Source organism: Sphaeramia orbicularis, chromosome 5 (assembly GCF_902148855.1).
Source record: "Sphaeramia orbicularis chromosome 5, fSphaOr1.1, whole genome shotgun sequence".
Taxonomy (NCBI): Eukaryota; Metazoa; Chordata; class Actinopteri; order Kurtiformes; family Apogonidae; genus Sphaeramia; species Sphaeramia orbicularis.
Window position 1 is genome coordinate 33,311,524 of NC_043961.1, and position 27,977 is coordinate 33,339,500.

At 37.9% G+C, this 27,977-nt stretch overlaps 1 protein-coding gene across 1 annotated transcript; it reads right to left on the reverse strand.

The window, feature by feature from the left end:
- Nucleotides 1-715: 715 nt before the first annotated feature.
- Nucleotides 716-27,909, reverse strand: grm2b (glutamate receptor, metabotropic 2b). Its single transcript, XM_030134817.1, has 6 exons — nt 27,149-27,909; nt 22,560-23,177; nt 9,354-10,191; nt 7,854-8,917; nt 3,238-3,430; nt 716-1,388 (listed from the first exon to the last, which is right to left on the reverse strand). Exons 2-6 carry the CDS (start codon nt 23,067-23,069, stop codon nt 1,315-1,317), a joined length of 2,679 nt encoding a protein of 892 aa, XP_029990677.1. The 5' UTR covers nt 23,070-23,177; nt 27,149-27,909; the 3' UTR covers nt 716-1,314.
- Between the last annotated feature and the right edge of the window lie 68 nt (nt 27,910-27,977).

A 27,977-nucleotide genomic window follows, 5' to 3' on the forward strand; every position in this document is an offset into this window, starting at 1 on the left:
TGTGGAACGGGATCAATTTGGACTCATGAGACCACATGACTTTTTCCATTGAAACACAGTCCAATCTTTTATCAAACTGATGGTTGTTTAAGAAATGAGAAACCACTCACTGCATCTATTTTTAAGAACTTGTTGCAGCTGAAACATTAATCATTATTGTAATTATCCAATAGAAGGATCTGAGGTATTTGTTTACTTGAATGCAGGTGGTGACTATTTTTTCTCTAGTCTTTGTATATTCAACAGAAATGCACCTCACGATAAGCTAGTACCTTGTCTTGCTTTACTTCTGCGACCAGGCCTGTTGATTTCACGGTGGATTCTCTCAGGTGTGATCACACATAAAACAGGGTCGACCCCACTTCCTCACTGAGATAAAAGTTTTTGTCTCTTCCTTACTCAGAGTTGTTCAGAGAATAAATAAAGTAAAAATAACTCCTCAGGTAGGACACCTTCTGGGAAGTTTTATCTAAAGTTGGTAGTTCACTGAGAGGATTATGAGAACGTTCATGAATACAACCCCTGAGCTCCAAATAAATCTTATTAGGGCACATTTAAAATCATGTTATTACTACACTACACATCTGCTCGTGCCCTTTTCTACACTTAGATTAAAAATTTGAGAAAGCTATTACATTGGGGATTCAGAACAAGACCTATTACTGTCTCTTAACAGCTTGCATTTCAATCTAGTCAAGAAATTGGACCCAAAATGCAGCATTAATGAATCTTTTAATATTAAAAAACATTTTATTTACATAAATTACAGAAACACACATTATTCCATTCAACATCAACATGTCCTTTACTGTATATTTTCTAGTTCCCTAGTTTTCACCACGTTCACTATGGTTAGTTACATATTTTGTTTAACAGAAGGGCTAGATTTATTATTCATAGCTTTTTTCATCATTATCTAAAACATTTGGATATAATCACAGCACTGTTAAGGACAAGATAAGAACAGCCTTTTGTTTTGTATAACACTATTGCTTCACAACCACCCATTGGACAACAAGACTTCTGAGGACAAGGCACGGTGCATTTAATCACATCTATTTGTAAACTGAGGAAATCACAGCATATTAAATCTATACAAAAAGGCTTTACAGTTGATACACGCTGCTCGCTGTAGGAACATCTTAGAGCTTTCACAGTTAGAGTTATCCTTGCCGCTGTCAGTCAGTTTCCCCAGTCAGGGTTATCTCTCTGCAGCGTGTTGGATGGCACGGGGGCTCCGTCATACACGGCCCTGTTAGATGGAGGACGACTGACAATGGGGTGTTTTTTTTGTGCGTAGATAGGAAACTGTTTTCACAAAGAGGACGTTGTAGAGTCCACCACCTCCCGGCCATTACAAACTGCTGGCACGTAATTAGAGGCTGATCCTGAGAAAGTAAAACCAGTAACATAATGTATGGTTTGGTTTACTTTTGGAAGTGATATCATGAACAAAAGATAAAGTGATGTGAGAAAAATCATGCAACATGACAGTCACAGGTTCCACAATTATGCACTGATAAGGGTTTAGAAATCAATAATTAAATCTCAGTTCTTATTTTAATTAATTTTTACTTTAGCTCCGATGCACACATTAAAACATTCTGGTAGTGTTGGACTGAAGACTGTTTGAGTTCTGGTAGTTCTGAAATGTAAATGCTGTTGTCTGTACTGTATGTATCTGTCTATTTTTTCTGTGAATTAGTCACCACTTTATTAATGAGCTTTAGATAAGACATCTTGTCACTAACGATAGAAAAAGCATATGTAATGACTGGATTTTAATTGCTTTGCCACTGTAAAACCAGAGAAGATGCGGAGAGAAACTTTAAACCAAACCCATTCTTATTTTCCTCTACGTTCTCCTGATATATACTATTGAATGTAAAATAATGTACAACATGCAGCTGTACTATATGTGCTATTTTTTTGTTTTTGATGGAGTTCAACATATTGATTGTCTTTTTTTTTTCTTTTGGTTTTTTAGAAACTACTAGAAAGACGATAGATAGATAGATAGATAGATAGATAGATAGATAGATAGATAGATAGATAGATAGATAGATAGATAGATAGATAGATAGATAGATAGATAGATAGATAGATAGATAGATAGATAGATAGATAGATAGATAGATAGATGCAGAAAAAATATTAGACCAACAAAAGTCATCAAAAACAATGGTTATGCAATCAAGTACTAACTCCAGTTTGTATCATGTGACTAAAACAGACAGAAAAGAAAACATGGAATGTCTAAAAGCACTGTTTTTGTCAGTACAATGCCATAGCTATTGATGTAAGACCTTAAGTGATTTTGGTTATTATCAAGAAAACATGGAAAATGGCTAAATATCAGCTCTTAACCCTTTCATGCATTAGTTATGAGAACCTTAGTTAAGATTTTTTTCTTGAGTGTTTTTATTCCTCCATAGGCATGAAGAAAACAATGTGATCAAGTTTTTTTTTTTCATGGAGTTACAAAAATGTCCATGTATTTAATTTTTGAAGTAAAGAAACATGTTTAAAACCTAATATCAGAAAGTGATATGAAAACAATGAAATAAAATCTGATGTTTTCTCACATTTTAACATATTCTAATGCTAGTTATTACTCTTTTCATGGAGATAATATGCAAAAAAACCCAACTTTTTTTTCTAACAAATAACAATTGATTTCCACTCAAACATATTACGGCAGATCAGGTTTATCAAGAACAGCAAAGTTACAGTAATGGTATGAATTACAGCGTATGGGATGATGCATAAGCGTCCACTGTGTCAACTGATATGGAACTAAAACAACAAAATCCATGAATATACAAGAGAACAGCTCTGAATAAACTGTCCACTGTAGTGACCAATATGCATGAAAGGGTTAAATTAAACTCTTATGAGCTATTTTTTTTATTATCATTATATTTGTCCAAACAAGTGTACTTTTAGTTGTACCAGGCATTAAAATGAACAAGAAATTTAAGAAAAAACAGCGTGGTCTAATATTTTTTTCCACAATTATATATAGATAGACAAGACTGTATAATAATAAAAGCATTATATGACAAATATAATAATAATAATAAGAGTATGTGCAAGAATATGTACAAAAACTATACAGATGTATAAAGCCATGGAAATGTACAAGTGAACTAACAGTGAAACTGCACTTCCATTTTATTGTACATTGAATAGCCTGATGCTGGAGCAATGAGTGACGTCTGTAGTGAATGTTGGTACCTTTTGAGTAGCTGGAGCTGGGAGCAGAGGCAGAAGCAGACACTGTGGCACTGAAGCGGTTCGTCGTGACTCTGAGTGTGGCCACATTTTTCTGGGGCTGGAACAGGATGATGTGGATCTTGGGAGCGAAGAGGCAGCCGAGAACCACAGAACCACTCAGACTGACAGAGATACACATGGTGGTGGTCTGAACCTGACAGGAAAGAGATTGCACCAGTTTTTATTTCTCAGTTCAATCCAAACAATTCACTTGTAATTTTTTGAACCCTGTAAAGCTGTGGGGGGTTTTTGGGTCCCCTCTGATGTTTTTCTCTGATCGTTTAGCTCTGAGTAGAGTTGGGCAACATGGGCTAAATCTCAATTTAAAAAAAAATATTAAGAACAATTTATAATTTTACTCAGTTGTTTTTATGCTACATGAACAAAAGACAAAACTGATATATGAAGAAGCACATTCACATAAGAAACAAACAGGTTGTATTTTGAAATTTTGTTGAGCAAAACAGCTCTCCAGAGGAATGATCCTGATTTCAAAATTTAGGAATTTTTCCCCAATTTTTAGGAATCAAAACCTCAAGTAATTGAATTACTTTGATATACTGCAAAGCCCTAAGCTTCAACGTCTTACATTTAGTGGCATCCAGCTGAGCCACACCCACCTCACTGTCCTGTATAATGGTCACTAAAACCACTAGATAAACATGTAAGCTGTTTTTTGAGGAGATAAATAAGTCTGATCAACATTCACACATAGAGGATGATAATGCATATTAACGCTGGATTCCACCCACCATCACCCAGAAAAAGAAGCAGAGGCAGAAGCATCTGGGATTGAAGAAACTAGAAGCTATAGAATAAATAAGGTGAACTAAAACTCATTCCCACTGTAGCTATAAATTGTTATTATAAGGTCATTAAAACACAGTTATTCTTAACACTAATAAAAATCTATTATCTGTATTATATTAAATTTATGTGTTTACGTCAGCTTAAATCCTCTAAAATGTTACTCTTAACCTTTAAGGTCTTTCCCAACAGAACTCAACATAATCCTCACTGTAAATAATATTTACATAAACATATATTTTAATAGACCAGATCTCTGTACACATCTACTTATTTATATTTATTTTATACTATTCTTCAACCCATTGGTGTCCTTGTCTGTAACTGAATGTTTAGTTATATTAGGCCTATGTTTAAGTGTGTTTGTGTTTATGTTGAATAATGTCGTGAGCTAAGAAAAACTGAAGCCAAATTCCTTGTTTGTGTTCACATACTTGGCCAATAAAGCTGATTCTAAATCTGAACTCACAGACCAGACGTGAATACACATATCCTGCCTTTATTGTTATAATGGCTGATGGATTAGATTTATATAGCGCTTTTCTATGAAGGCATACTCAAAGCGCATACAGAGGATCCATTATTCATTCACTCACACATTCTACTAAACTACATTTTGTAGCCACAGCTGCCCCGGGGTAGACTGACGGAAGCGTGGCTGCCAATCTGCACCTACAGCCCCTCCGACCACCACCACACATTCATACACATTCATACACCAGTGTGAGTAGCAGCACTGGAGGCAAGGATTCAAACCGCCAACCCTTTGGTTATTGGACGACCTGCTCTACCATCTGAGCTATGGCCACCCCCAGTGTTAAGAGTGTTATTTCACTCTTTCAACACCTCTTTGGCTGTCACCTTCATCCTGTTCACATAATCATTTGGTTATTAAATGTACAGGGTGGGGAAGCAAAATTTACAATATTTTGAGGCAGGGATTGAAAGACAGTGTATGACCAATTAGTTTATTGAAAGTCATGAGAATTTATTTGCCACAAGAAAATTGACATAATAGAAAATGTTTTTATTCTATGTGTCCTCCTTCTTTCTCAATAACTGCCTTCACACGCTTCCTGAAACTTGCGCAAGTGTTCCTCAAATATTCGGGTGGCAACTTCTCCCATTCTTCTTTAATAGTATCTTCCAGACTTTCTCATAATAGTTTTGCTCATAGTCATTCTCTTCTTTCCATTATAAACAGTCTTTATGGACACTCCAACTATTTTTGAAATCTCCTTTGGTGTGACGAGTGCATTCAGCAAATCACACACTCTTTGACATTTGCTTTCCTGATTACTCATATGGGCAAAAGTTTCTGAATAGGTATGGATAATAGTGTTAGGTATGATTATGACATCAATATATGTTTGGTTTCAAAACAATTGACGTAGTGCCTGCTGAGAAAAAACAACTAAATGTTCATTGTAAATTTTGCTTCCCCACCCTGTATGAGCTTGAGTCAGTGTTGTGTCTAATTATTGCATATTACAAATAAATATTAAACAATAAATAATTGCAAAACAGAGACACAGAGACGCTTAGCTACAATTAATTTTTTGATTTTGTTACTGTAAAAAATATGACTAAACCACGTGGTAGAAATGTATGGCCATCCATGAAGTGTTCCCTCTTTTCTTTTTTATAAATAAAACACATGCAAGGTACATTTCTCCTCCTTTAATTGTCCTTAGTTTATGCTACGGTCCTGATAACGTCTACTGCTGCATGCTGCAGTCACTACAAAACAACAATCTGTGATGCCCTGTTGTTTTTCATGTAGTTATTATTTTAGAATTATTAGTGACACTTCCATTTTCAATTATGTATGTGTGTGTCCAAGTTTTAAATTATTTATGTTAGCAATTCTAATGTGCATTTGTATATGTATGAATACGTCGGCTAGAAGAATTATGTTGGATAAGCACAGCTGCTGTCCTGGGAAGTCAGGGCTTCGTTAGTCATATTTCAGCTGCTAATGTGAGCTGACTGCTGGGGTCATCTTCCTGAGCACCATCTCTTCCCACCCCACTGGTTACCCCTGCAGTCCAGGAACTTCTATTTGCAGAACCACAGCATGAAGTGAAATCCCTCCTAAACACAACACACAACAACAACACTGCAGAAATATGAGAATGGGTGGAGAAAAAAAAACAACACAGCTGTGGGTAATCTAGCTTTACTTGTTTTTTGTTTTCCACTCCTTATCTCTTTTGAGAGGACTTTGTACGGACTATTTCTATTAAACAGCTTTTTATACCATGATTATAAAGCACCAATCAGGTTACATGAATCAAATTGTGTGCTTAGTTTACAGCAGACATCAAAGAGAATACGTTTATCAGTTTATGAGTTTGTGTTTATGGCAAAGTCATAAAAATGGATTCTAATAGTAATGAGTGTGCAGTGAATTACAATCTATTGTTGCTACAGTGATAACGTTAAGTTTGATAAACCAAAAAGAGCAAAAATATGAGGGAAAATAAAGTCTGGGAAACACTGGGTTCATCATGATTCACTGGGCAGCAAAACTCAGCTCTCATTAGAATATTTCTGCACCGTCCCATCCTAATCTGAAACATAGCAACACAGCTATTATTACTGGTGTCACACAGAACCTAAGCAACAAGGTCTGTGTTGTAGTGCCAAACCTTTCATTCTTTCGATTACTCTGCATGCTTTATTTCCAGTATGCAGCCTAATGTCCTACACTGTTGAGCTGCTCTCATAAATCCCACTGTGGATCAGGAAAGGTAAAGGCTTGTGGTTTACGGTTTGGGTGCCAAAAAACCTGATCACTACAGACATGAAAAGCCTGAGGTGCCTCGTGATGATACAAAGCTTGTGTGATCCTAGACCTCCCCCCCATCTGCTTGCACAACAAAGGCCTCGTTCCACACCCTGACCAAATGCTGTGGCAGTAGCCTTGAGTCCGCCTAAGGCACCAGCACTCATAACTTACATGGTCTGTCAGCTTTATATGCTTTGTTTTGTCTTATTTGTCTTATTTAACACTACACAAGATAATAGATTAATTCCTCTAGCTATAAATTTTGTACTTGGAATAAAATAAAATGTAAATTCTCATTTCTTGGTCTGTACCATCTCTACCAACAGTAGAGTAATGTGTATATGCATATTCAGTTCATCTTTATCTCTCTGATAAGGGTTAAATGCAGCCTTCAGCCTATTGTGGAAAGCTGCATATCTTTATCCCAGTGTGACAGCTCTGCAACAACTATGTCAAATTTCACCTAATTATTCAGGAGGCAACGCCACTAAACAAGCCCGGACTCAGTGCCCCTACTTACAGTTACTGTTCCTGCAGGTCATAATACTGTTTGCCGAGTTCACAAAGGGTCAACTTTGACTTAGTCGTATCACAATCACTGTTTAAATAAATCTCCAGAGTTTATCTTTTGCCCTTAAAATGTGTCATTAAGCATTTAGTAAAGGCATGATTCCATGAATCACTTTGACTATCATTAATTATTTGTATCCGTAGATTCAGGTCTGATCTGTCTCCACCGTCTTTGTTCTCATCTTGAAAGATTCTTCAACTCACATGAAAAGAGAACTCGGTCTTTCATGAGGAGTCTGCGTGACAATAATCAAATAGAATGTGAAAGTGACACATTTTTTCAGGAATTTCGAGGACACAAGGGATAGACATTTATAGCCTGAGTTTACATTATTTTATAGAATGTTTCTAGAAATATATCTAATGAATACCTAATTGATGTTTTAAAAACATATTTATAGATATTTACCCTGTAGTCACTGGCAGTGACGTAGAAGATGGGCTGGAAGGCGAGCCAGATGATGCAGGTGGTGTACATGGTGAACCCAATGAATTTGGCCTCATTGAAGTTTTCCGGGCACTTTCTGGTCTTGAAAGCGTAAACAGTGCAGAGGATGATGAGGATGCAGTTGTAGGTGAGTGACATGAGCATACTGGAGTCCCTGCAGTTGCATTTAAGGGTGACCACGTCTCTCCTCTCTGGGCTCACCTCCTTCCGAACCCCTGGCACCTCCACCAGAAGCCAGATCACAGCCGCAAGCAGCTGGCAAGAGATAAGAGCACCGCAGATTGCTACCTGGGAAGCAGGGCTGATGAAGCGAGGCCGCTGGGCTCCATCCTTAACCCCGCTGAAGATGCGAGCGATTCGATTGGTCTTGGTTAACAAAGCTGAGTAACACACCGCAAATGAGGTGCCGAGGCCTAGACGACGTAGGGTGCAGACAGCGGTGGAAGGCTTGGTGATGTAGATGAAGGTCATGCTGTAGCACATCAACACTCCCAGTAACAGGATGTAGGAGAGTTCACGTCCACTTGCTTTAACCACAGGAGTTTCATTGTGTTTGAAGAAGAGACCAATCACTGACAGAGTGCACAGAATACCCAGGCAGGAGATGGTGACAGGTCCAATGGCCCAGGCATCTTCCCATCGGATATATTCTTCAGGCAGATCGTAACACCCAGTTAAGTTCTCCAGCGGCCACTGCCCGAAGCTGCAGTCAGCACAGGTGAACTCATCCTGCAGGTACTGGTAGGGCTGGCAGGGGATACAGATCCAACAGCACACATCTCCAGGCTGCATGCTCTTCACCTCATTCTTCCTGCAGGGGTCACTACACTGAGAGGTGGGTGGTACCAGTCCATGCCATGGGACCATGGTGGTGTTAAGGGTCAGGTTCTGGTCCCAGAAACCAACCTTCTTGTAGATGAACTTGCCCTCCTCTTTGTGATAATAAAAGATGTTGTAGCGGCTGATGCTGTCTCCAAAAGAGTCAAATCGCACCATATTCTCTGTGTCCGGAGGTCTGAATGGAGCTGGAACAAAGCAGAAATACAAAACAGGTCATTCCTCCAAGTGCTGCAGTATAGTTACATAAGTTGGCCAATATCATAAAATAAAACTTTGCAACTATTTTGGTATATAATGCAGTGGAATTTAACTCTGAATTTGTGCTATTTTAGTTCATCTAAATTAAGATATTCATTCATCAACTGGATTCTCAAAATAGACTGTTCCAGATACGACCAAACATGCAATTTTATGGATTATTTCTGCCTATTGAATAATTACAAAGTCCTTTTTCAGTGCTACAGAGGATGTCATTTGAAGTCTAAATCCAATTCCATGCTGATTTACAAAGGCTGTGGAAAATTTAATCTAGTTTTCAGCTATTTAGAAAATTCATAGGAGTACCCACACATATTTAAAGCATTACATCTATTAATCAGTGCTTCTGTTCACTTTTCTAACCTTCAAATTTGGTCTTCAGGATGAATTCCTTGTAGAACCTCTTGCCGTTACCTGGTTTCATGGCATCACAGACTTTGGATGTGTTAGAACATACAGCTTGCCTCATGTTGTGCAGAGCATAAGCCATGGCATAGACTGCATTTACCACAAACATGATCTTGGACTCTTGCTCAAAAGTTCCATCTCGTAGACTGTGCTCACTGCAGCCCGGTTGCTGGAGGTTGCAGTTGAAACGGTGCTCCCAGAACTCTTTGAACCATGGGTTTCTTGTGTTTGTGTATGGGTTCAGCTTAGTAAAGTAGTCTTCAAACTCTCTGATCGGGTAGGAGGCTAGCTCAATGGTGAAAGCTCCATCTGCTGCCGTCTCACTGCCTCTCACCACACTCTCCTGAGCTCCCCATCCATCGCTGGCCACCCAAGTGAAGCTAACATTCATTCGTGCAGCAGCCACCAGCAGCTCACGGGCATCTTCACTGCGTGTGAACAGAATGACCACCTTGGCGTTGGACTTCTGCTGCAGGGAGCGGATCACATTCTCATATCCCTGGCGGTTCATGGAGCGGCTCACCTTGGCTGATGTGGCAATGCAGATTTGGCGAGTGCGGGCCTCCTGCTGGAAAGCGTCAATGCCAGTCTCACCATAGTCACCTTCTGACGCAACCGTAGACACGTAGGTCCAGTTGAAGTAACGAAGGATCTCAGCCATGGCTTTGGCCTGGTAGAAGTCAGGGGGCACGGTGCGAGCAAAGTAGTCATAGCGAGTCTTATCACTGAGCTTTGCACTGGTGGAGGCATAACTGATCTGAGGGATTTGGAAGAGTCGCAGTAGGTTGGCCACCTTGAGGAAAAAAGGGAAATATTTTATTAGGCTCAGTAGTTCGATTGCAGATTGCAGGTTGCAGGTTGCAGATGATTTTTGGAAAGCATTTTTCTTTTCCCATTTGTAGATATACATCTTATCTGTTAAAGTATAACCCTTCAAGTGGAGAGCTGATGGGTTTCACCTCCATGGAAGAGATTGGCAGTATAAACAGGAACAATCCGTTGTTTATCTGAGACTGTTAATGCTGTCAGAGAACCACAACACCATGAGTGGCACAAATCCATGAACAGATAGTGGCAAATAACAGCAACAACAATGGCACAGAGATAAGAATTGTATCAGTATGCTGTGCTGTGTTCCCTGGTTAAAGCTGTTCTGTCTACGTAGTCATTAAAATTTGCCAAGAGTTATGATGCCCACCTTAACCCCGAGAAATACATTGATTTATTGGAGAAGATCGCTGTGTGTGCTGATTTCAACAGGGATGGATAATAATCTTAGACTCAGCAAGGCATCTGTGTTGCACACAAACCTGCTGAAATCATTGTGCCAAAGTCACAACATAAAACCATGGCAATTATTTTCCCACACAGCATTACAGAACTAACTATGACGGGGGCTGGTGAAAACTTGTCATTTTTTCAGGATTCCTCATGAGACGCTGTGGTGATTAGTGAATACCCAAGAGCTTTAATATGACTATCTCCTCCCTCAGGCGTTATTGTATGCCTGGAGGCATACCAAACAATGGCATCCCCATGGATGTAATTGCAACCTTCCACTTTCACAGTAAGTCCTATTAAAAATACTTTTCTCTCTTACAGCTCATTCATTCTGATCCGGAAGAACTTTAACAGAGCCATCAATCTAATTTGTGATATTATGAGTCACAAGCATTTTTTTTTGCATGTAGCTCATGACCTGAACATGTTTCTCAAGATTTTGTTCATGACTACACAATTGTCCTTCTAGACACCTACATCTTTTCTTGCTATGACGAGCATTAATATGAAGTGAATCATCTGTAAACGTGCATTAGTTGAGCAAGACTAACAGCAAATAACCTAGAATTGGAAATGGAAAAAAAAAAAACCTGCTCTGATTTCCACAGAAATTACTGACGTTTACCCTGATCTGAGTATGGCTGTGTGCTTAACCTCCTTTAGCTAAACTGCCCCATAGATAAATGCCAAGAGAAAACACAGTGGTAGTACAAGCTCTTGAGGGGATGAATGAAGTAAATATGATATATTTAGACAAGCGTACTGCACCCGGCAGTAGTCCTCTCCAACATCTCTGGAAGAATATAGGGCAGAGATCTCAATAAATTACCCACTGATAGACATGATCTAATTTGTAAGTGCATGTGTAAGACTGATTAGATTCCTGTTTACAGCACTGATTTTATTAAGATTAAGATTTTATTAAGATTCCATGGATATAGAAGATGCCAAATGCTGAAGGTTAACATATGAGCGGATACACTGAGCCAGTCAGTCACACTCGCATGGTAACAAGGTAGTTTCCTCTTGCAGGATTTTCAGACAGGCAGTTGGCCTTCATCAATAGATTCTTGGAGAAACTTGACAGCACACCTTTCAGGATGGCACTGGAGTGTGTGACAGGAACCATATGTTCATCCTCGTGCAGGATTTCCGTTTCACTCTCTCCATCAACAAGTCAGATAAAAACAGTCACAGCCGTGGTTCAGACGTTTCATACAGTACATTACAGTGGATGGGTCTGCACTGGTGCTTATTGTAGAACTGTTTTAATTTTAGATTTATGCTAGTTCTAATCATATCCACTCTATAACTATAACTTCTACTTGAACCAAATCCTAGTGAAGACAAAAAATACTTTGCCTACTCTCTGACTCAGTTGCGGTGAAAACAACAGTTGAGACTGCAATTAGATGAGCTCTTCATAGTCGACTGGTTTAAAATCCAAAATGGTTCCCAAATGTGACACAGCTCAGATCAAGGATATCTAAAAAAGAATGATAATTGCATTTGCACCATAGACTCCTTATGTCTTCTCCTTCACAGTACCATGCTGCATAGTGCAAGTGTATAAAGAAATATTCTCAAGATGACTACAACTCTTTTAAAATATGGAAATTATATGACTGCTTCTGTTGTGAGGATAAGTACAGTGGCAAAACTGCAGCATTTGCAAATTGTTACAATAATTAGAATAATGACCTCATTAGGACTGCAGGTTGTATATCATACGTCATAGTGATCATAACAGTATATTCAGCAGTTAGGTCTTGTTTGGGTACAATTATGATGAGGGTTCATTAAAAGAATGCTTTTCTGCAATATTTGCTCAGGAAGAGATGACACAGTATGGATCCTTCCTCTGGGTTTCTTTAAAGCACAACTGTCCATTGGGAATTTCTTTGCAGTGTACGTGTCATGCTGTATTCTATATTCAGTACTGTGATTGCATAATTGTTTATCAGAGACTATGCAGCCATACAAATACCATATGGCAAGAAGACATGTCAAGAAAAAGAGTTTTAATCATGTCTTCTTTAACAGTCTGTGACGACTTTTATTCCAGACCTACTGTGTCTCCATATTTGACCGGTCTGGTCATCGTCCCAGTTAAAGATTCACTATGTGATTTTTAGTGGCTTCTTGGAGTGAGGCTGCACATTGCAAACAACTGAATTCCACCACTCTGACCTACAGTGGTCACAAAAAACAGAGGTCCCTCATTAGAGCCAGTGTTTGGCTTGTCCTGTCTGGGCTGTTTAATTAAGGGGATATTACGTAACTCTGGTGTAATGCACCTTAACAATGAATACCACGTGCTGTGAAAGAGACAAAAAGGAGTAAATCATTACTGAAGTACTGTAGAATCATCTGGACTATGGGTAGATATTCTACATCTGCAATCAGATCCTCCTGAATCTTGCACACTGATCCTTAACCATATAATGCCAAACGTGTCATATTTGATACATGAGTTTTGAAGCCATCTACATGATCAGTGTGATATTTTTTTTTTCTTGAAAAACCTAATGTATACACTTTGATACATGCAATACCTGGATAATCCACCAGGGGGGAGGAATTTGTTCACCAGTTCACCTTTCCACTGACAATACAAGATTGTCATTAATGAGGAAGGAGGAAGAACTTTGCCAATTTTGAAAAGGAATTATCAATTTGTTAGAAATGTTTAAGTTAGATTATGTTTTTGTTTGTTTAAAAACAAAAATAATAATTGAGCATTGAGATCCGATGAATCAAATATGATACAAAACTGAAACTCATACATGGAAATTGATATTTGAAAAAAAAATATTTTGGTTGTTCAGAAGGGCCAATAAAGGCTCCAGTTTCAAATAACTGGAATTTTCCATCAATGATTTAATAATTCAGGCTTTACAGGGTTTTAAAGATGGATTATTTATCACCTTTTAAGTCCATATAAAAGTTACACCACATATCAGCTGTAAATTTCATGGATTATCGCACATGCGTGCATTTAATTCAGTCCTCCAGGTATGTAGTTGTAATTTCTATTTCCAAGTAAGGTTGTATTTAGTTGCTAATAGATGGCATCAAACCTTGGTGGAAGCTGGTGTGTTTAAAATGGAACGAATTTGGCATTGTGGCATTATTAAGTACCTGCAGTAGAAGGGTTTAACACTCATACGAAGATAGAAAGGCTTTCCTCATTTGGCTACAAAGAGATATCAAAGTGTTGACAAGGTCAGATCAGCCATTGAGGAGGGTCTTTTTTTTACCATTAAAGATAAAAGCCTGTATATGAAAGGGATTCAAGCACTGCAGCGCCATTGAAATAACAGTGTGGACCTCAAAGGAAAAAAAATAACCCACACATAGCCTCAAACCATGAGGGCATCTCAGTAAACTTACCAACTCTTCAACCTACCCTTCTTTGCATCAACATGGAAACAAATATGGTGAAAGATTTCTCATGTTTAAGTCTCTATGTCTCTCACTGACTATTACCGCTGGTTTCTGACAAATGTATCACAACCCATGAGTACTATGTATAGCTCAACACATGTTTAGAGCGAGGTTGATTGCAATCTCACACCAAACTGTCACACTCCCCCATGAACTGTCATTAAATAAAAAGTGGTATAACAGTTTTATGAAGGTGGACTGTAGGGAGTGCTTATATTTCAAAGGCAAAGGGAACAGATAAAGTCAGAAACGTGAGAATGAGAAGATGTGAGACTTAGGTGTCTCGCTTTGATTAAAAACAGATCAAGCTCACAACGCTGCATGTAGGTTAGAACAAGCCATTTGTTTCAATATCTGTTTTACTTAATATGACTGTAATAAAGCTAGAAGATTATATATATATATATATATATATATATGTATATATATATATATATATATATATATATATATATATATATATATATATATATATATATATATATATATATATATATATATATCGATGTGCTGCGGGATCCAAGGCTGGTAAGGAAAGATAGAAAAATATAGGAGAACTTCAACATAGGCAGTCTCTTACTCATATGTCTGTCATGATTTTTTTCAACATGGAAAGTCCATCTGTATGTCCCCGAGGTACGTGTCACGCTGAGCCCTACAGTAAATACAGTAGATGACATGCAGAGTTAGACTTCAGTATGTACACCAGCTCAGCCACTTACCAATGGTCCACACATACACTATGTTATGTATAATAGATAAGGTGCACACTGCCACTGGATTTACTCCAACGTCTATAAATTTTGACCGCAAAAAACATAGGATGTTGAAATAAATTCCCAAGTGTGAATCATATATTATCTTGAATGAATGTTAGTTTAAATAAATGTGGGTAATATGTGTTTCATACAAGTGCACCGGTGTCTAAATTCTGTGGCAAATTGGGATTAAATGATCAGTTTGACGTCTAATTATAATGTTTTGTTTGGCATTAATTATCTCAAAATGTCACCTAATAAAGAAAAAGAAACACAGTCATCGTGCAAATAGACCTGAGGTTGTATTAGGTCCAAAAATATAGTTCATTTTCTGCACATGATGAATTATTCCTGTAGAGACTGTCTATGACATGTTTGCATATTGTATGAAACACTCTGAGCTTTGATCTGAACGCTTCACGAGAGGAGAAAGCATCAAGGCTAAATTGTGCTATAGGCCAAGATGACTCGAGAGGCGACTGAAAGCGCATAAAATGCTAGTGTGATTTAATTGATGGTGCAACATCAAACACACACACACGTTAAACTTTAGATGCATTTTCCCTGCTCATCCGTGTAGATCTAGTTTGTTCTTACATTGACAGCTTGAGGAAAACTCAAGGTCCAAGTACAAACGTGTTTCAGTAAGTCTGGCTTCCCAGTGCAAGCTGTATCTACTTTTACACAGGAAACAGAGTAGGTTAATGCTTATACCTATCAATATACAGTTCCACTATCCTTGTAAAATATTTACTCATTTCATTTATGTTATATATTAAATTGATTGTCAACACATTCATTCATTCATTCATTCATTCATTCATTCATTCATTCATTCATTACTAAGCTGTTGTAAAGCAAAAGTTACCATGATGTGTTACTTGTTAAATAGTGAGTCTACATCAAGGTTATAATAGTTTTGGAGTTTTCATTATATTTTAGTTTTATTTAGTTTAGACTTTTTTTTCTCTAAATTTTAATTCATTAGAGAAGGTTTGGTAGTTTGTATTAGTTTTCATTTTTTTTCTAAATGCTCAGTTTTAGTTTAGTTTTACTTTAGTCGTTTCTTTTATCTTCCTCGCCGTCATATTCAAATAAATCCCATACAGAACTCTGCTGCTTTCCCCCAACTTTAGTCTCCATGTTTCCAGGTAGAGAGGCCAAGAAGATGACTCTAAACCACAAGTGACGAGAAGTGACGGATTGTGAAGTGTCATATGGGGCCACTGGCTAAAATTGCTAGAGCGAAATAAATCGATTTCGTATCAATCCGACATTGACAAAGACGAAAACTAAGGGAATTTTATCCATAATTTTTATACGTTTTAGTTAGTTTTGTAAGTATACAATACAGTTTCAGTTAGTTATCGTTTTAATACAGTTTCAGTTAGTTATCGTTTTTTTCTTTTAATTATAGTTTTTATTTATTTCTGTTAATGAAAATGTTTTTTCAATTCTAATTTTCGTCATTTTGTTAGTTTTCGTTAACGATAATAACCTTGGTCTGCATTTACAATACACTTCCTATTAACCCTCAGACAGCTGCTTTCTTATATGTTAGATGTATCTAATGTGTATGTGTTTATACATTACTAGCCTTTAACCATTATCATTATATCCTAATTCTTAATAAGTTTGATTTGGCCTCTCAAAGTAACATTAATTGCTAGTTAATTGTTGCATTTTTCACACTTTACAGTAGGGCTCATGTATGCTAATTATAATGGGAGGTAGAAAATATACTAACTAAAAAGTAAAGCAATGAGCAAGATGTGAGATTCAACAGAGACATAGAAACTAAAGCAGCAATAACTTAAACTTGGCAAACAGCAACCTTGAAAACAGTATTAATCACTTATTACCTCTGCCAAGGAGGTTATGTTTTTGCAGGCGTTGGTTTGTTTGTCTGTCTGTCCATGTGCAAGATAACTCAAAAAGTTATGGACGGATTTGGATGAAAATTTCAGGAAATGTTGATACTGGCACAAGGAACAAATGATTAAATTTTGGTGGTGATTGGGGGGGACTGATCTGCCTTGGTGGAGGTCTGTGCTCTCCGAGTGCTTTCCTAATATTATAATCTAATTATAAACCATTATATTACTGTAAAGTGGTACTTAATATTCATGTATCAGTCTATAGCCTCTGGGAGTTTAACCTATATCTCTCTATATATAACAGCAGATGAGGATTATGTAGATTTTAAGATATTATATCGGATCCTGATTCCATGTTTTAAATGTACTTCTAAGAGCAACTGAATGGTGTGAGGAAGGGGTAAACATCACTTTATTATAATTTCATAACTATATCTCCTGAAGTACCACTCACAACATTGTCTGATATGGAAATGCCCATATGGAGAACAGTGGTTTAATTTGATCTCATATGGACTTTGTAAACAAGTGGTTAGGCAAGGGAATTATTAAATACATACATCTGTGTGCTGAAAAATACAAGTACAGACATCCACCCACACAATGACAGTAAAGAACTCAGAGTCACCCCACAGACTACACATACACAGACACACAAACATACACTGCAGAAGACTTTGAAGACACTAAAAAAAGCAGAAGCTCAATAAATAAGTAACAATGTAATAATATCAGTGCTTGTACAGCAGTAATATAATTCATTTTACTTTGATTGTAGGCAACACAAGCAAGACAAAGTGTATTTTCTATTTATTGAGAGGTAACTTCTCCACATTTAACTTCCTTTCTATAATTTCCTCCTACTGCTAAGAAAACACTCACCATGAGAATGACCTTTCGAACCATTCTCAAGAAAAAGCATTTTTCTCAAAGCTTTGAAATATCACTTTGAAAGTAAAGCGTTTATGAAATAAGTGTCCATTAATTTTTATTGTCATTGAAACTGAATTGCAGTGCACTTGTCACACTATCTGAAAGCAACAAAGAACAGGTAGAGTTTCTGAGCCGAGACTAACAGTTTGTTCCTGTGATTCCTTGTGAACAAAGAGAGAAAACAGCATCTGGAAGACAGACAGGATGATGAAAACTGCATCTTCAAATCGATACGCTAGTAATGTTATTGACTGCGTGGGTCCTGACTCTACCAACCTTCAAATCATTGAAATGTTTCCCTTCATTCTGAATGACATTCTCATGTGCTAATTAGGGAGTGGAGCTGTGTCCTCCGAATGTGCTAAAATTTCTAGTTCAAAAATAACAGTTTCTAGGAGGAGAGAGCTGGAGAAGGAGGGGGAATCAGCTATAATATCACATGATAAACAAGATCCTTTTGAAGTTAACACCAAAGCAGGATTTTTTTTTCACCCGTTGCACTCTGTGAAGACAGAAACACAATAAAGACAGAGTCCTCGCAAGTTCCTCTGTTCGACACATCAACAGACTTAATAAACTACAGCAAACCAAAAATATTAAACATCAATAAGACAGGACAGATATGAACTCTTATAACCCACCAACTTCAAATTACAGAGGACCTGCCCCGCAGCTGAAAGACGGTGTTTGTCTAAGGGTCTTATAGAATTCAGAGGGTGTTCCTGGGTATACATGTTAGGATATTAAATTTTTAGAACACAGGCTCCACAGTAACGTTTGGGAGAGCGGTTATATTGCCGTATTATTTTTTTTAATTTACTGCTTGCTGAACTCTCCTATAAGCAATTTCACAGTTCTTTAGTGATTGTAGTTCTCTGTGTTTTCTTTGTGTATGTATGAGTATAAATTACTGAAGAACACTTCAGAGTGGAGCTGTGTTTTACATAAAGTCCACAATGACACCTAAGTTGTGAATGCGCCTCCAAGCAAAATAAAAGAATTCATTGTGTAGTTGTGTAAGTGTGTTTTGTATTTCAAGGTAGTGATTCTTTCATCCAACAAGAAGGTTATGTAATCACTCACTTCTGTCCATCCCTGTTTGGAGGATTATGTAAAAACTACTGTGCAAGGTTTATGAAACTTGGTGGAAAGAAAGGGTATGGATCAAGGAGCCACCTAGGAACCACTTACATTTTGGAGGCAACCAAGATCTATGGTGCGTTTTTAAAAATAAAATAAATTAACAGATGTACTTGAAGTTTTGTCACACTTATACATTATCACCTTATAATTGCCTTAACCCATAAAGACCAAGTGCTACTAGTTACTAAATGAATTTTTCCATCTATTAACCTTTCTCAAGGGATTTATCACTATTTATTATAATATTATTCTCTGTATTTTGCATTTCTTTAATGAAAATCAAGTATTTTCCCATATTTAAAGCACTGATCATGTAGATGTTCATAAAAGCTCAGATTAAAGTTAATTGTTATAATATCAGAAACAGAGAAAAATGAGGACAAAATAACTTTTCAGCAAATATATCATTAATTGAACATAAAACAAGTGTCTCCATCCACTGTCACTGATCCAACTCCATGGGTTTTACTGGTGAATCAATGTTGTAGAAGATGATGGTGTTTCCATGGTAACTACTGAGCCTCTGAATGTTCAAATGGGTCATATCTGATGATCATAAAAAGAGGAAAAACTGCATTTTACACCAATTATTTACATATTACTAATAGGATTAGTGGATCAGAAGTTATTAAACATTGTATACTGGTACATGATTTTGGTCACCAGTGGTTGTTTGGGTCTTTAGGGGTTAATGCGCGCATATAAAAAAAACTATTGGATAAAACTAACAGAAATGTCATATTCTGTCGCTATTTCCACATCAGAGAAAGTCATTTCTGAGCTAACTGTGTGGACATGACCTCCTCCTTCTGTAGATATAAACTGTTCAGATGATAATAAAACTAAATCACAGTTATTAAAACTGTATTGCATTTCTGCTGTTAGATCCTCCGAAATCCCACTGACTCTTACACACAAGAACTTGTTTGTGTGGAAAGAATTAAAACAATTGCATTGTTTCTCTTTTGTGTGTGCCTGATGCTAATTTACATTCATAACTGTAAAATGTGGAGGCTGTTTGAACTGAGTCATCATTCACGTTCGATTCTCTGCATTTAACATCCCAGATGGCAATACGGAGTGTAAAAAATTAATCTGAGTGGATATAAGAAGTAGAACTAAATACAGCAGAATGAGTGTGAGACTGATGAAAGCCTCCTAAAGACTGCTTGGCAAATTATGAAAGAATCCTTTGAGGTTGGAGAGATTCTGCCACCTCTACCACATCTTTCCCACATCTCATCCTTGGCCTTCATCACAGGCAGTGTCAGCCTCCTCTCCACTCACAGGTGGACGTGTCTCAGCCAGTCAATGGAGATGCCCCCACAGATGGGAAAAACAGATCCTCTCAAGTTCCACAGCATCATCTCTGGCATTTGTCCTCCTCAGCTCAGTAAAGCCCTTCGTCTCCACATAAAGTGCCTCTCTGGTATAAAAAGGGACTGTGTTAACCAGTGACCTCTAAAAAGAATCCCACTGTGGGCTTCGTGGCTCTCACGGTTCGATTCATTATAGTACACTGGAACTGAAAGACACTGTGGAGCATAGTGACAGTAGAGGTATGTATTCACATTTATACAAAAGCTCTCAAAGTTGTGAGTTTTTTCTTGAATCTTTGTGACTAGGTTGGCTGAAACTCATTCACACACATTCCTTTTCATGCTCGAGAAAACATGCTGTTCTTTTGTCTGGACCTCAGCATTGCAGGGGAAGATCCCTGTTATCTACTTGTTTTTGGGTTGCACACAATAAGGTGGGCATGCACTGTGGAGTCTCTGACTGCCTGTATCTGAATGTATGTAGACACTCTCCTTTCAGCTTTAGCATACTGGGTTAAAGCATTCTTCACTGCAGACTCCTGTCAAACTCATCTAGGGATGGATTGTGTTTTGGCACTGTTTTAGCAGACATTAACAGGATATGTCACTCAGAGAGGCTGCAGCACTCAGCTTATTTGTATATCTGCATTTTCTGTATTACTTACTGTGGCGATATAAGGAATTATAAATAAAATACAAATTCATTTTCCATTGTTTCCAAAGAGACAGCAATAAGAATCTAAAAGTAATTTGGTTAGAAAGGGCCAATCTATTATTTAGGCGCTGGAATGTAGAGACAAGATAGAAAATGTGAGGATATTGAAAAGTAAAAACAAAGCCATAAAAGATTAAAAACATGTTGTTTAAAAGGAAAAGGAAGGTGATTGAGAGATTGAGATTATAAGAATGTGTAAGAAACACTGGAGAGGCTGAAAAAACAGAGTGAAGAGAGAGCTGAATTGATGTTTGTCCTGGGGAATAAAAAATGAGTCAAATACATGAGTAATTGACTATTTTCATGCACACTGTCCAATAATAACTCATATTTTGGACAAGGACAGTTCCATTTTTAATGTAATTTCTGATGAGAAGATATGCGTCGTAACAATCGGTAGAGGCATAATTAGCAGTGGGGTATAAACACTGTATTTGGCTGAGAATTGTTTAATTTTTAATTTTGTTGAAAAAACTAATCCAACTATTTTTTTTTATGTTTTGTGATACATTAATTTATTGAATAGCTCCACTCTGAATAGTTATGTTATTCAAATGCACAAAAACTGGTGCATATTCATAAAATAGTCACGCAATTTATCACCATGTTTTAGCTATTTTATTAAATATTCATGTTTTGCTTACAGTGTTATGAGTGAGTCATATGTGTTATTGTACATGATTCACCTGATTTAATTAGCAGTACTGTTTTCAATGTGTATAAAAATGAAGATGTGTTGATAATTGGTTAACTAATCAAAAATAGGTGCAGACAAAAAGTAAAAGGTCTAAATGAACTTAGAAATGTATCATAGGTCTCGATGTTCACCTATAAGTGAATAATGTGTGTGTGTGTGTGTGTGTGTGTATAATAAATGTGTTTTGAACTAGACTTAATGGGAAGTGTAACTAAATTATTCCTACACACTTTGTCTCCTTAACACTCAGTGCATCATGGTAATTATGGTGTGTGAGGGCAATCGGAATTAATTAATTATGCTCAGATGCATTGCCTCTGGCAACCTTTAATACGTGTGTGAAAGGTCAGCTTTCTTTGCAAGGCGGAAATGAAGTCGCTGACAAAGTGATGGATGCTTCGGTGAATGTTGATGCTTCAAACAGAAACATTCCAGGAGGATCAGTATTTCAGCCAAGACATTAAAGATGCAGGGTATTTTTGGGTAATTATCTGTGTCTGGCAAAGTCTGTGTGAGTGAATATGAATACAGACTGAAGCAAGTGAGTTTATCCATCTTTGAGACCAGGATAAAATGAATGCATAAATAAATGTATGATTTAAATAATTATTGCAGTTTTTCTGTGAGGTGAGGTGTTTAAACATTGCAAAGCCCCTGACATAACTGCAGGAACTGACTTCATTACCAAAACGTACTTACTGCCTAGACTAATTAAACAGTTTAGCTTTATGAATTTTGTTATGGGAGGGTTATGAATGAAACAAGAGCATGATGCCTAAAGCTAAGCTCAAACCAAATCAAAACAGACACATTCTCACCACATTTGCATGGATTTTACTGGATGAGTTTGTACTGAAAAATTCAGAATTCAGTATTAACATGATGTTCCTATAGTGTCATACACATGTTCATTGAGATAAACAGAAAAGGCTGTGTTTTCCATTAAAAGATACTAATGACACTGGAATGTTGAACTTGACAAATCATTTACCTGAATGGAAACGTCACTGTAGGATCCTCCGATCACTGCCGAGATGGCCAGAGGAACTTCGTTTTGGATGGGTCTGGAACCATCTGGGCAGATGAAGCCAGGATCATGAACCTTGGTAAGAGAGGCCCTGACAAAATCTAGAGACTGCTCCAGAGCATACGTGTCCTTCGAGCAGGTGTCCAGGATGTGGGCCCCCAGCTGGAGTCCAGGAAGGATGCGGTCGCTGGAGTTAATTTCATCGAGTGCCAGCAGCATGGCTTCCAGTCTCTGGATCCCTCTCTCCTCATTGATCTTCCCACAGTCCTCCGTCCCATCGCCCTTTTCGTGCACCGGAAACAGGCCTCCGATCACCAAGTCTCCATCGATGATGATCTCACGTTTGGCTGCGGGGGGTAATCTTGAGATGCTGGGCAGGACTCCTGGTATCAGCAGCTCCAGCAGGAGCATGTGGAGAGGCAAGTAATGGGCAAATTTGGTCGGCGACCCGGGGCAGAACACTACACTCAGCATGGCAAGATCCAGTGGCAGGTTGAAGTACAGAGGAGTAAAAGTTCACAGAGTCGGGAGGAAGATGACTTTAGAGTCTTTTCTTATTAAGTGCAGCATGTTCAATATTTCCTAGGTGAATAAAATGAATAAAAACACAGTTAATTATTCTGCAACTTAGAAACATGTTCATTGGGGATGTTTATGATGGGGGGATATCAGACTTTCTACCACAAACATTATTACTCAGCTGATACGGAATGAAACAAAGCTGTGAAGCTATTTCACAAAAGTGTTATTTTGATATCCAATTACAGGTTTGTCTCCACTCACCGATTTTCAGAACGAGCTTTATTCTCTCCATTTGTTTACCTATAGGTTTATTCAGTTATATGAAACAATCAATGTAGAAAGAAACACAGGTAGTTTATATCTAAAATTGCTCTTGCGAGAGGTTTTCCACAGTTTCTGTATGGATTTTTGCCTACAGTGTATTTTCATTTTTCCAAGCTTAATGTGATCTATAGAAACGTTATGATATTATTGTATAGTCTACACACAGGACTATTTTATCAGAGGGCTCATATGTCAACTTCACTCTTATGAGTTATTTTTGTTAAAATGAGAGTACAAAGTCTTCCTGGGAAGTTCTCGTGGATTCCTCAATTAAACATAATCAGTGCAGTTTTATTTAAGAGACACCCTGTCAAGTGACCGTATTAAACATTTATAGACATTTAAGGAGCTTCCTGGATGAAGCACAAATTTGTAGCTTACAAGGTGGTATCACATAGATGGTGGTTCTCCTCAATGGGTGGGGTTGCCATGGAAACATGGTGGGTAAAAAATAAGAGTTGGACTGCAGCAAAGTGGGCAGTCAGACATATATGCTAATATAGATTCTTATCATGTGGGGGTTACAGGTTTACATTTCACACTGTGTTGTTATGATGTCTGATCAGGGAGGCAGGTTGGTTCAGTGTTCAGTCCTATCATTATAAAAGAGAGGGAAGCAATCCAATTTATTTGAAACATAATAATTCATGACATTTCTGCACATTTCTAGATATAGAGACTTTTGTCGATTTATTTATTTGTGAAAATTATTTCATTTAAAGTAAAGTAGCACATATGTCAGAAGTAAATTGATAATATAATTTCATAGGAAGCAGCAATGATAATCACCAGAAGTTTATATACTAGAGGATTCACATTGGTAAACCCTCAGAGCTTTTCTGTGTATGTGCTACATCTCCTCTTCCATTATCAAACAGCAGGAAGCTTATTACTGACCTCATCCATTCATTACACATTTGTTTCTGACACTGTAAAATTACACACAAATGTAAAAGGTTTTATAAGATGATCCGTTGACCATCATTTCATTCAGTTCCAGTGTGTCCAGTTTCCTGTGCACAGAGGTGGAAAACCTTCACTGTGGGGTATGCAGGCAGAGCTGCACACACCAGCCTCTGCAGTAACACCCGGATAAGTTCATCCAGTGTGTGTTGTGTGTATGTCCAAGCATGCTTTTACGGGGAGTTTTGAAAAATATTCTGTGACATCCCAGGGAGCAGCATGAGCAACAAACAGCAGAGAAAACGGGAAGCAAAAACTGTAATGAATGCTGACTTTCCCCCCAGATAAATATTACATCAGGTGTGGGTGGGAAACCTTATGGAGCGTTAATGAATCCACCATTCAATCTGATGAAAAGGATTACATATTATACATGTATGAAGTCATAATGTAAAGCTTATCTTTGATCTGCTGCGTATCCCAGACAATATCGGTGCAGGTGGTTGGTATCGCTCAGTAACATTTGCCCTATTATTAGAACCAAGGTGAGAAAGTAACTGAGAGTTGAAGATTAAGAGTCTAATTGCTCTTCTGTTCTGTCTGTTGGAGCAGATGGGGGCTCTCTGCTTGTAAAGACTAGGTCACAGTGTGAATTAATGGTGCAATAAAAAACAGCCAATTAAGCAGACCTATGAAAACTAGGTCAAAATGAGTTGGAAAGTCCAGAAGAACCTGTCTGAAGCTTTTAGGACATTTCAATAAGAAGTGGACAAGTGATATAGCTGTGAAAACCAGATTTCAAACTAATTATTTGACACACTTATTAAACAGGAAAAGTATTATCGGCTTGCATGAGCATTAAATCTCAGGCTCGGCTTAACTTTAAAGTATCTCCTATCAGCCCTTGATCACATCATTAAAACTCTCTTAATGTAGAAACGGTTGTCATACCAGCAGCCAATAGAGTCACCCGTTCCCCAGCTGTCTCTGCACAATATTCCCTCTGAAAGGCAAGTTCAAAAAGAAAAGGCAGTGTGCTTTACTCAGCTTTGAACCATCAGCTAATGCATTACCGCTCCCACTCAGCACAGAGAGGATTTCTCCAACATTAGCATAGAGATGCACCATTTCTTATTGTCTTATCCAAATACAGCTAATGTGTAATGTATGACTCACCGCAGAGTCGCTTTCAGCAATGGTGGTGATTGGCACGTACTGTGTACTATGCACTTGTATCAACGGAGAAACACAATAACTTTCATGTCTGGAAGATGGATTAAGGGGTTGAGGGCAAAACCTGATGCTGATGACTAACCACTTTTTGGTTAACATTTATGTGGTCCACTGCTACACAGATCTATTAAATCTGTAATTTAACGTGCAGTAAATTGGGGATTTTTTCAGTAGTTTCATGCATAACATTTAGATTTCCCTGTCGGGTTTGTTTGGCACTTAGCCCTTATGTGTGCACTTTTGTTAAATACTTGAATGAACATGACACGGCATTTAATTTAGTGTTTAATCCACTATACATGAATGATTAATCCTGTTGAGTAATAACAGCCTAAATACAGCACAAGGCCCAAGAGACTTAATTAAAATATTGCTTTCAAAATTTAACAAGGCTAAAATAGATAGGATGATAATTTGTGGCATATCAGTGTCATCTTGTTTCCTAGTTAAACCAGGTATAATTTTTGTTATGAAATGTATCAGATTTTTGTCCAGAATCTGGGAGACTGTGGGATATTTGTTCAGAACAGTAAACTCATATTAAACCTGACTTGTCTATCTGATCCTCACTGTTAACTACATCATCAAAGCATGTGGTCCTTATTTACAATGCATTAAATCCAAAAAATAGACTAAAAAACCTGCAGCTCTGTCTGCAGTGATGCTTTCTATCATTATCTCCTCCCGTGGGGACACAGTATATCCTTCCACCTGGACTTGTCAGCTGAAGGAATTATGATGCCTCAGTGGTGGCCAGCAGCCAGCTGATAGAGAATCTGTGCACAGATCAGTGCATCATCCCATTAACACTGAACAATGACATCTGATTGTCAGCATGTTTATCTCTTTAGAATGCTTCCCTTATCTTTTATTCAACTCAAAAGGGGAAAAAAAAAAAAATTAACACAGGAGAGACAAAGTGCAGCTATGAGAGTGAGACAATACAACAACAGGTTGGATTATTTGGAAAAGAGGTGATGGGTGGCAGCATTGAGCAAAACGTGATCATAACACTCATGAAGGTGCAGAATGAGGAAACAGAAATGCAGCAGCCTGACACCTTCCATTAGCTTCTTATCTTCCCACCACACGTGAGAAAATGAAACAATCTGTCTGTTTTTCTCAAGAACATACAGTGATGAATTTATGTACTCAAACTGAAAACAGCCCTCTTACTTCCATAGTAGATCTGGTAAAAATGAAAACAAATTGCCGTGACTGGTTTACCATAAGTCAGTGCATTGTTCAACGGTGACAATTTGTGACTGTGTTGAATTTTTGCATCAAGTAAAACCTGTGGATGCGACTCATTACATTAAGAAAACAAAGTCACAGTAACCCCAGATATCAGGGAGACTCATTAACTGTGAAGTTTCTATCCTGCTGTTTGTTCAGTTTTCCCTGCAGGTGTGTTATAGGTGTTCAAGTTCATAGAGGAAAAGGGTTTGCTCAAATGCAAAAAACATGCAAAGGTGTCTTCAGCAAGAAAGATAGATATGCAAAAAATAGAATGTGTGTAAACAACGTCCACGGTCCTTTGGAGTTAAATTGGAAGTAGAGTAATTCCTTACCTTATTGTTGCTGTTGATGTCTTTTTCTGCACAAATCTGCAGCTCTGTCTTTTCCACAAGTCGTGCGACAGTGACACCGTGAAGCTCTTCATGTGACGAGCAGACTCCAGATGTTCACTTTGAACATGTTTGCCAGGCAGCTGGCTCTGTCCTTGGTTCTGAAGTGGAGTTTTCACATTGGCAAGTCTGACAAACTCCTCTCGGTGCTCTCCAACTTGTGCCTGACAGACACCTTGTGCGCAAACCCTACAGACTGGAGCAAAAATACCGCCCAAGTGCTCTCTCATATGTCCACAAACATCGGGTAGAGCTCGGAGGATTCTCCTATAGACCGCTGTATGTCACTGCCAGACAACACTGAAAGACGAGCCAATCTACTCTAAATAGTGATCATACATTTTTTTTCCTTTTTTGCATTGTTTTTCATTTAGATGCGTCTCATACCGGAAAGTTGATTAAATTAAGTTGAAAAAGCAGCTGAGAAATCCCGTTGTAGAACCATCGGATCACACACACACACACACACACATGCAGCCACTCTTCTCCTGCTCCACTGCTATGAGTGCATCGAACTGCGCTGCGCTGTCGCCTCTCAACAACCTGACTATATAGGGTTTGTTCGCAAGGTAGTGGAGTGAGTTACAGTCACAACACCGACATAGGATTGAGTCTAAAATAATCACATCTAACTTGCAAGAATAGGCTACTCTGCTACTACTGTGCGCTCTTTGGAGTTGCAGGAATCGACATAAAAAGGCGCATTAATCCAAAATCCAAGCCCTGCTCCTAACTTGTCATGTTTTTTCTTTTTTTCTTTTTTTTTTTTTTT